Source organism: Azolla caroliniana, unplaced genomic scaffold, assembly GCF_043228905.1.
Source record: "Azolla caroliniana isolate FFs.n. ecotype wild unplaced genomic scaffold, voAzoCaro1.0.p SCAF_7, whole genome shotgun sequence".
Classification (NCBI taxonomy): Eukaryota; Viridiplantae; Streptophyta; class Polypodiopsida; order Salviniales; family Salviniaceae; genus Azolla; species Azolla caroliniana.
In genome coordinates, this window is record NW_028230442.1 from 7,898,880 (window position 1) to 7,909,795 (window position 10,916).

A 10,916-nucleotide genomic window follows, 5' to 3' on the forward strand; every position below is an offset into this window, starting at 1 on the left:
TTATGTTTCTTCTTCAACATCATCATTAGAAGATTCCGTTGTTGTATCATCATAGTTGTCCACATAATCACTATCTAAAGATGAATCAACTATGGCATTGTCAATGTCTTCATCCTCTTGATCTCCATCATCATTTCCATATTCAGAATTGCAAGCCTCAATTGTAGTTTGTCGAGTATTTACCCTTCTTGTACTTGCAACTCTCGCGCAAACTCTTCTAATAGTGCTAGAACTTGATCCCACCAATCCTTCATCCACTATCATATTGGCAAACTTAGATCTACTTTGAGTAACCCGACCAATATGCATAGCCTCTGCTTCCTCAAAATATGCTTGTGCAACTTGAGTATCAATATTGGTTGTTGATGGAAGCATTTCAGCAGTCTTGTCAATGTCTATCTCATCAGGATTTACCTAAATCAAATAATATTTACCAATTAACAAGGTTCGTTAATTAACCTACAAATGATTTTCTAAACATCAACTTTCAAGTGTCAAATATGAGTAAGAAAGATGTAGACCTGCATTGGAAGACCTGCATGAGTTTGAAAGCTTCGAACAAGCCTTAAGTTTTCTCTAACATATACTAATCTCTCCACTTGTTTCACCTTCAAACGATTCCTCCTTTTTGTATGTGCCAATGCATGTGCATTCCAATTTCTTTCAACAGCACTAGAAGAGCAATCCTATGACACAGTATTAAGCAAACAATACATGTCATTGTAGAAGATTAATAAAATTGAAACATTAATAAAAAAATGAGTTATAATACCTGAGACAATACTCTACAAGCTAATGACTGTAGCAAGGGCACATTGTCTCCATATCTTTCCCATCATGAAACAGGTTTACATTTTGCAATGTGTGACTTTGATAACTCATTGCTAAATTGGCCCACACCATTTCTATACATGTCAAATTGATCTTGCAAGATTTCACATTCATCTATAGAATATACTTTTTGAATATATGCAAGCCATCCATCCGTCATCTCTGCATTCATAATAATTGGTTGATCTTTGGGCTTCCATAAAGGATGCAAAATATGTGCAACCATATGAATTGGCTTTTTGAACCATGATCAACGACAATCAAAACATTCCAAAACCTCTTTATATCTGCATTAACATTTGACAAACTTAAATCAAAACTGGAAATCAGTTACTGAAATATGCATAATATAGACAACAACAATGATTCAAAGAAATGAAAAAGATGTAATAAACAACAATTGTACATACTACATAGTACATAGAAATAATAATATTAGAATAGAAACATATTACCTATCCTTGTGTAATGTGTCGTCTCTTGCTCCTCGTTCCAATGTCTCTAGCCCTCCTCATGAACTCATAAAGTAAGCCCATTGTAGATCCTTCACGATCAGTTAGCCGCAAAACAGAAAACGATGGATGCATAATCGAAATTACAATCATAATTGAAGGCAAAGTAGAGCTATCTTGCACAATGGACTTCACCTTGACAGCATCTGGCTTTTTGGAGTCACTCAAATCCTCCCAATAGTTACTAACCACAGTTTGTTCTAGGGCTCTCCAAACTCTTGCCAGCCTCTCAAGGACAATAAGGATATAGCCAAATCGAGTGGCACTTGGCCTAAGGAGCACAAGAGATGAATAGTTGCTGAAAATTTTTCGTGCATTCCTTTTCTTGGTGAATAGTCTAACCACATAATTTGCTCTCTTGTGCACTCCACGAACCCAAGACAACTTCCCAATACCCTCTAGCAATAAATCTAAACAATGTGATGCACAAGGAGTCCATACAAGGCTTGGGAATTTAGTCTCTAGAATGTGACCCATGCTAACACAATTAGATGCATTGTCAGTGACAATTTGCACCACATTTTCTACTTTTACTTCATTTATTGCAGTTGATAGCATTTCAGCCAACCATGGACCGTTGACCCTTGTAGAAACACCACTACAATCAATAGTTTTAAGGTACATAGTACCATAACAACATGAGACCAAAATATTCACAAGTGCTCGCTTGCTAGTGTCAATCCATCCATCTGAAAGTATGGTAACTCCATATTTTGGCCAAAGGGCTTTCACATTTTCCACTTTGTGTTGAACATTCAAATGCTCTTTCTTTAAATATTTAGCTCTTAAATCATTGTAGGTAATACCACTATACTTTTCCCCAATATCAGAGAAAGCTAACAACATGTTCCTCCAACATGACATTTTCAAAAGATTAAAAGATAGATTACCTTCCACAATGCATCTAACCAACATTGTGTTTGCATGGTCTTTCTTGATCAACATAGCAGCATTTGATCCTCTCCTTATCTTGCTTTGAGTGAGACCTTTTCTTCTTGAACCTTATGTATCTTCAATATCAATAGGAATTTGGTCTATTGAATCCTTCTTAGATGAGGCACTTATGCTAGCCATTGAAGGTTGTAATTGGAACATTGAATCAACCATTGAATCCACAATGCCCTCTTGAAGCTCAATTTGTTGTTCCATGGCTTCCACTTCTTTAATGCGTTTTAGCTTCTTGCGAGTCAATTCACTTTCTTGTACTACTGCCATAGCCTCTTGATATGCTTCTAGAGTTACTTGCACACACTTTTCTATACCTTCACCTTTAATTCCAGCAAGGTGAGCAACTAAACGTGTTAGTGTCCCAGACCCATGAAAACCACATAATCTACAATCCCAATAATAGTTCCCAGATGACTTCCCAGCTTGTCTGTTCACACAATATTTATCCCATAAGGGGGATTCCTTGCGTGGCATAGTTGATTGAGTATAACAAGTTCTAGAGATTCGAAGTTGTCTTTTATATTTTCCTAGATTCATGAATTCACAATGTTAAATATGTGAATAAGGAAATCATGTGATGTAACAATGTAGGAAGAGATTGTTTGAATGATAAGCATAACCAAATGACAAATCTGAATGGAAGCTAGCTACCTAAGCAAATGGCATTCCATCCTTATTAAGAGGAAAAATTATTATTCATTAGAAATGAATTATAAAGAGCATCAAATGGAACTTTTACCTGTGATATAGGCGTGCTCTTGAATGAAGAGACTATTCTTTGATAAGCCACCACAAGCTATCAATGTCTCTATCTGCCACCAACATTGTTATATTAAAGAAGGGATAAACACACATATAACCAAACCATACATGTAACATGTTGAACTATACAATAGTCTATTTATGCATATAAATTAATGGAATTTGTGTTTTGATGAATTCAATAGGAAAAACTCCAAACAATCTTGGATGGTGTCGTGGCGGTGATTTTCATTTAACATCTCTACCGAATCACCGATAATTAGCTTTTATCAAATTAATAATCATTGACAAATGCGTGAGAAGACAGTAAGAGTGCGGTATATACAACACATTACATCGATTGACCATAAAGCTTATCATCCCCCATAAAGATTATTCTTCGATAAAACAAAGAAGACTAAACTAGGGAGAACTAAGAAACTACTTATACCTCCAAGTTTTGCAATATTTCAACAGAAAATGAGTGTAGGGAGAAATAAAGAAGCAATTTTCTGCAATAACTCCTTTCCATAGATTGAGGAGAAGGAAGAAGTAATCTATCCAATGATTAAAGAATTTTATTTAGGCTTTCGAACCGAATAATTGTGACTAAATGAGGGAGAAAGAAGAGATTATTTCTTCCTAATTTAGTCCAATTGACTGCTTAATCATACAAGATCAATGGAAAGAAAGGAAATTCCTCCTTACTTACATCTAAGTTTAGATTCAAGCAATTTCTCCTCAATTATGAATGCAAATCAGTTAATCAACAGAACTTGAAGCATTTTGACAGGAAAAAAGTCACTAAATTAGGGAGAGGAATCCTAATTAAGCCCATCCAATATGCATGCCTTCCAAAGAATTAACATTTTCAAGAACATCAAAAACTAAAACGGGTGAATAAAGAGATAATTTCCTACAATATATATCCAAATTGCAAGTAATGAATTGAAGATTAATGGAGTCACATCAGATAATTAGTAGACGGATGACTCTTCAAAATTTTCATTACATGTAGGGAGAAGGAAAAAAACAAATTTTCTCCTAAATAAGTTCACTTTTAGATCAAAATCGATAGAAAGAGGTCTTTCAACACACTAAATAGAGTTCCAATAAGAAGAATGAAGCAGAAATATATCCCTCAATCGACAGGAATTGATCTCTCTTGAGTTAACCGCAAACTAGGAGGTTGTTAAATTTCAAGAATTTTTTAAGAAGAAAGAAGGAAATCAACGAAGGAGAATATACCTTGTAGTATGTACGTTGAGCTCTTAAAAGGGAAGAAAGGGAGGAGGAAGAAGAAGGGATTCATAGCTTCATAGTTTGGATTTCGTTTAAGAAGCTTCCATGTACTTGTGTAAAAACCTAGTGTCTACAAAATGCAAACACTGTAACACTCGTTACAAAAACCCCCAAATTGTTTTCTTTCATTATTAAAAAAAGCCCTAGAAAATTAATTTTTAAATTATTTACAAATTTAGGCTTACAAAAAATGGCAGTTCCAAAAGGTAGAATACGTTTAGAATACGTGTGGGTATTCTAAAACGTACTCTATTTATAAAATACGCGTTTTTTAACAACAATGGCTTCCAGACACGAATGCACACAGAAACACAAAAACACAAAAACACAAAAACCGTGACCAAATGAAACAACCGAAACGAGACGAATGTGTATAAGTATATATATATATATTACAGAAGAGCGAGACGGAAACTCTAGTCTCTACCGGAAGCACTCGGGCATTCCGCGGAGCAGAGTCAGCCTACCGAAAACCTGCACAGAGCAAGTATAGAGATAGACAGAGGAGGAGAGCTCGGTCCTAGTCCGACAACGCTTCATCCTCCCGCCAAAAAAAACGATCCCCTTTACGATTCCTCTCCCTCTCTTTTATAGCCCAAGGAGGGAGGCTATCACAACTTGTTACATCATCTTTATTCTCTGTCATTTCGGACAGAGATATGCCTCGATTTCCTACCTATCAAATCCGTGCGACCTAGGATATTCACTTGTACCTAAATATGTATATATTACAACAAAACTTGTGCCCATGTGTAAGGGCCGGTTCGCGTGCATCATTCTCCGATTCCGCCTAGGGACAGTTTTCTCCACGACATCCACCCCCACCTAACCGCGCATCCACCGGTATGCGCCAAAATAGACTCTTTGCCGGAGAAGACCGGCCCGCGCTTACCCTTCGTCCTTTGGATTGCCATTCGCTTCAAACCGGTCGTCCTCGCTATCCAAGTCGTCCGGGTCCGGTTCATCCTCGTGCCGCTTTTTGAATGCTTTGATCCTTTTCCCGGCCACCGGTATCGCTATCCTCGTCCCATCAAGCTCCGCGAGATGGTAGGTCCCGTTGTCATTGGCGCTTGTCACCACATAAGGCCCGAACCACCTACTTGCGAACTTCCGCATCGCCTTGTGCTGGTTGTCGAGGCTATTGTCATATACCAGAACCCAGTCGCCTTCCTCGATTTTCTTCGGCCTTAGTCGGTGAGTTTAGTCGAATCGTCCCTTGTTCTTTACCCTCGCGGCCCGCAGCTTTTCTACAGCTCGTTCCACATCCTCTGGTCTTCGTTTGAGCTATCGGATCCGAGCCGCTAACAACTCCTCCCGGCTCATCTCGTCTCTCCAGTCCACGTGGCCCATGAGGAGATCGTTCGCTCCATTGGCATGACCGGCTTCTGCCCGTACATCACCTCCGCCGGCATGAACCTGGTTACCGAACTATGCATAGTTTGGTCGGCCCACAACGCATAGGGTAAGAGTCACGGCCAATTTTCAACTTGGCCCCCACATGCTTGTACTAACGCTTTGACGATCGGCCCGTGCCCGCGTTCCATCTTCCCGTTGTCGTGAAGAAAACCGGGCATAGGCGGAATCAGAGAAAAAGGCGCATGAACCGGCTCTTACACGGATGGGCGCATGAATTGATATTTTGATATTTTGTACATGATTCATAAATGGATCGGCTGATGTACATACTAAGTAGTACACATTTATTAAGGGATTGTGCGTATCTCTGTCGAAAGGGACAGGGAATAAAGCGGTTTGACTAGGGAAAAGAGGCACCCCCCTTTTTGGGGAACTATTTAAGGAGAGGAGAGAAGGAGGAAAGGGCATCGCGCGTTGGTGAGGAGGAAGTGCTGTTGTAGAACTAAGTGCCGAGCTCTCTCTTCTCCTCTGATAGTCGGTCTCTGTGGGGTCGGGAGTTCGCTGCCTCTGCTTCTTGGACAGCCCGTGCGCTTCCAGTAGAGGCTCTCCCCTTTTTGTTTCTTTGAGTCGAGTGCGTCCTGTCTTTGTGCGTGAGTAGGATCCCCATGTTGGGTCCATCACCGCCTTGCCGATTGTAATCGTCAGAGTTCGCAATCTCTGAATATTGTAATCTACTGTTACTGTAATTAAGCGTGCCGTTTGTTTCTCTTCCCTTCTCCCTGTTGGATGTCTGCAAGACCTCTCTCTCTCTCTCTCTCTCTCTCTCTCTCTCTCTCTCTCTCTCTCTCTCTCTCTCTCTCTCTCTCTCTCTCTCTCCTCGGTTCAAGGCCCCCGTGGTCCCGCCTCTTTCTACATGCACGCGCGTAACAACGCGACATCTTTGGTGAACCCGACGTGAAGAGGCGGCAAAGGAGTCGAAAGATGAGGGGATCGGAGCTAGTAGAGGCGATGGCGGTAGCCATCGACCGGCTGGTAATCGCTCGTGAGGGGATGGGTACCCTCGATAGAGCCATTGAATCGATCGTCGGTACCATAGGCCGGTTCGGAGGGAAAGACGCCACAAGTTATTTGGAGGCTTACCGGGCCGAAACGATCATGAGGGATATCCCGGTGGATAGGTGGCTATCCGGATTCCCTCGGGTGGTGACGCCGAGCATACACACGGAGGTGCTCGAGGTGCTGGCCAGATGCCAGACTTGGGAGGAGTTTGAGCTGCAGCTCCTCGAGAAGTACGGGTTTGACGACTCGCTTCGGCTATCGAGGCGGGATTTCATGGCGTGGGTGGAAAGCCCCGGAAAAGGGAGGAACACGTCGGCGCTCCTCCAGGAATTCGAAAAATGGTTCGCGCAGCTGTCGACGCTGGACCGGACCGTGCTCGAAACGAGTCGAGTAGTATTGTTTGTCAAGTCGATGGACGCGCTCGACAGGGAAAAGGTGGGTCCCCTATTGGAAACGGAAAAAGGGCTCACGGTGTCAGGAACAATACTAAGACAGAGAAGGAATTAATACTAAAAGAAGTATTAGTACTAAGAGAGGTGAAGAACTCTCGAGAGAAGGAAAGAGTGAGTGAGAGGGAGGGAGAGAGAGATCGAGAGAGAGAGAGAGAGAGAGTGATGATAAGAAAAGATATATATTATGTGAAGAAAATGTATAGTAGCTAGGAGGCTTAAGACTAGCGTTGAACCGATTTGGTTCGAAATAATGCCCCCCCCTTTAAAACGACGAGTGTAACGAGTCGTTTTTGATTGAGGACCCGGTTTGTCTGGATATTGACGATGGAAGTCTTCAAGAAGAGCACGAGCATTGGTGACATTCTCTATCGGTTCCCAAGTACGCTCACTTGGACTATATCCTAGCCAGTCGACTAGATAGTAGAGCTTGTTGCGAACAAGCTTGGAATCAAGGATGGCGGCAACCTCGTACTCAGGTCCATCTTCAAGCTCGATCGGGGGTGGAGGTTGTGTAATACGTCCTGGGATGGTGCTTTCTTCATAGGGTTCAAGGAGAGAACTATGAAACACCGGATGTATCCGAAGTTGTGGAGGTAGATCAAGATGAAAAGAAACATCATTAATCTTTCCGATAATACAAAAAGGACCTAATCGCCGATAATCCAACTTCTCGCATGGGCGAGTAGTCTTGATGTGTCGTCGGAGTAGCCATACCCGATCTCCAATGTTAAAACTAGATGGGAGTCGATGACGATCCGCATAAACCTTGTGTGTTTGTCGAGCTTGTTGGAGATGAGTAGATAAATCCGCTTGTATCTTGCGTAACCTCTTCAAACGATCCTCTGCGCAAGGATTTGTGGACAACTCTGGGGTTTCAAGTACACACCACCGGGGGTGACATCCTGTATAAGCATAAAATGGCGTAACTTTCGTGGATGCGTGGATAGAGTTGTTATAGGCAAATTCGGCGAAAACACGTTCGCGTTCACAAGTGGAAGGATTGCGCATTCCACTTGTAGAATCTTCTTAAAACGAAGCAAATACACCCTCTCTACAAAAATTGGATGCACTAGTATCACATGTTCCTCAACTTGATGAGAATTTGCAAATATAAAAATACATGATAGATCTACGAGTGGAGATCATTAGAAATCATGCAAGTTTAGACATGTTGATAAGTTAATGTAGGCATAATAAAGTTCAACTATGGCTCAATATGTCACTACTGTGCGACAAGGGAAACACTAACTTAAAGACTTATATTAATTAGGTAAGTTTTACAAAAATATTAGGTGTACTTGTATCCATACTAATAAAATGAGATATAATTTATACTTTGACCCATACGTGCATGTATGTAATTGTGGAAAATGTAGGATAGTGCACATTAGGATAAGTGATTGGAATAACTAACTTATTAAAGTATTCAATACTTGTATTTAAAGTTGATCTAATCTATTCCTTAGTTTGTTCATATGGGATCAAACCATATGTTTATAATTGTGGACAATGTAAGGCAGTGAACTTTAGGATAATGTCGTGGAAATAACAAACCTATTAGGCTTTCATACCTGTATTTAAAATTGATCTACTCTATTGCTTAGGTGATTCACACAAGATCAAACTCCGAACGATAACGCAACTGGAACCATTATCAACACACTACACAATCTAAGCAGCAATGGAATAGAAACATAATAGTTTTAACAATAGAAGACAAAGATCCATAATAACAACATGGACAGTCATGGCAACAATTATAGGGCCATGTTCTGTTAAGGTTAGCTTGGACCAAAATCAGCCTCCATTTAAACTAGTTCATGTTTCTCCATAAGTTTGGTAGTCAGCTATGCACGCGGTGAAACCAATGTCATAAATCTACTAATCAAGTATATAAAAATAAAATTGAAACATATAGAAGATTATAAAGAATAGAATCCACTAGGTAAAACCCAAATTTTGTATTAATAAAGTGAAATCTTAACAAATCGTCAGTGTCATATTCTTCATAGAGTCTATTACATAGCAATCAATTCATCAACGTCATTTTCTTCATCATCTTGTGTAGAACTGTCTTCGGCTATACGTGCATTGGTTTCCCCTGTTAGCCGAGCCAACGAAATATCTTCTATAAGCTCATCATCAAGCTCTATTAGCTCCCCCGGTTTGCCGGCTAACGGAGGAATAGGCTCTCGCGAAGCAGGTTGAAACCTTTCTGTATTGGCGAGGTTCTTTGCACCGACCTCCTCACTCTGGTCTGGGCACTCCCACAAAGCCTTAATCCGCATATTAATAAATATAACTTGGTCCTCGTCCTTCTCCAATGCAACTGTATTTCTAAACAGCTTCAATGCACATGCTGACATAGTTCCAGTGATGTAAGTAACAAGAAGATTTAGTTGTCAAACGAAAAAAAAGGGATTGGTTATCTCAAGATCGTTACCCTAGTTCGAGGAATACCTGTGCCAGAAAAGAGATCTAATATCCAGTCTCCTTCGACAGAAAACATCTCGATCAAGCGCATCATAAGTCGTTGAGGTTTTTGGTATGGGTTGACAAGTCCCCGTTCTGTCGTGGTGACATGTCGCAATTTCCGTGTCACTGCTGGATATACCAACAGATTTGAACCTCCCACTTCATTAGAATGCTCTTTGATTCTCTGTTTCTTAATTTCATCGAAGTAGCCAACCGTTATGTATTCAATGGCATTAACGAACCGAAAAGTTGGCCCTCTATTTACATTGGTCTTGATCCTATAAAAAATAATTCATCGAGTTAAGAATAGATTCAACAACCTTAAGAAATGCAATATAGTGAAAGACACCTATAAATAATCCTTACCATGCAAGGTTCTCGATGCCATGGCAACGAGATCTCAAAGCTTGAGCTACCGAGTACCCTTGGTCCATACTATGAAAGACAACTATTCGCCACAAGGATGCGGTCGTTAGCTCAGTGAAATCCTTGACCATCTTCTCCAATTGTTTAAACCTAAACGGTTCATCGTCGTATGATGACCCAGCCATTCGAAATCCGTAAGGAATATCCGCAATCATTAGCGTATATTCCTTCTTTGGCACCTTCTGGATCAAGTCGATGACATCACCGCAAACCACATTGTAGTAAAGATCTCTCGTAATATCTTTTTTGTGGCTAAATTTTTTAAAGGAGCCATCTTCCTCCATTTCGTACGCCTTGACTAAGCGACGATCCTTTTCTTTTCTGGCTCGCTCGAGATGTGCAAGGAAGGATGTAGGGAAATCGTGTATATCCTTAACTTCTCCTTGTTTCTTGCCTCGACACGGTTTCTAATAGAAGCAATAGGACATCAGGTATTATTATACAAGCTCTACATATGATGAAAGGGTAATGAAAAAACATGAATACTAACCCAATCCTTGAATGCAATAAAATACTCTGATAACGCCTTATACGAAGACGTTAGAGGATAATCCTCGGTCACTTGTTCCCAAGTTATACATCCAAGTTGTTTCATCATAACTTCTTGGATCTTCATGTACACCTTATGACTGTAAAATTAGAAATCAAGATTAGAACTTTGAATTACACCAGATAGACTACAATTTCAGTATTTGAAAGACTTACTTATTGAACTCAGTGACCATTTCTTCAAGGCTTAAATCTTTCGCCACAACCCTTGACAAAACCGACACAAGAAGCTGCTCGTCCTTAATACCTTGCATCGCTCTCCATA

At 40.5% G+C, this 10,916-nt stretch overlaps 1 protein-coding gene across 1 annotated transcript; it reads right to left on the reverse strand.

The window, feature by feature from the left end:
* On the reverse strand, nucleotides 1-2,288 carry LOC147861789 (uncharacterized). Its single transcript, XM_087322439.1, has 5 exons — nucleotides 1,338-2,288; nucleotides 912-1,066; nucleotides 773-827; nucleotides 522-686; nucleotides 1-414 (listed from the first exon to the last, which is right to left on the reverse strand). Exons 1-5 carry the CDS (start codon nucleotides 2,286-2,288, stop codon nucleotides 1-3), a joined length of 1,740 nt encoding a protein of 579 aa, XP_087178565.1.
* Between the last annotated feature and the right edge of the window lie 8,628 nt (nucleotides 2,289-10,916).

Bases quoted from the DNA above. Each gene is read 5' to 3' on its own strand.
- LOC147861789 (XM_087322439.1), bottom strand. From the start codon at position 2,288: ATGTTGATCAAGAAAGACCATGCAAACACAATGTTGGTTAGATGCATT. The intron at 1,067-1,337 runs GCTAGAGACATT...TGGTTCAAAAAG, and splicing joins TTTATGAGTTCATGAGGAGG to CCAATTCATATGGTTGCACA. The intron at 828-911 runs GTATAGAAATGG...ATGATGGGAAAG, and splicing joins TTGCAAGATCAATTTGACAT to ATATGGAGACAATGTGCCCT.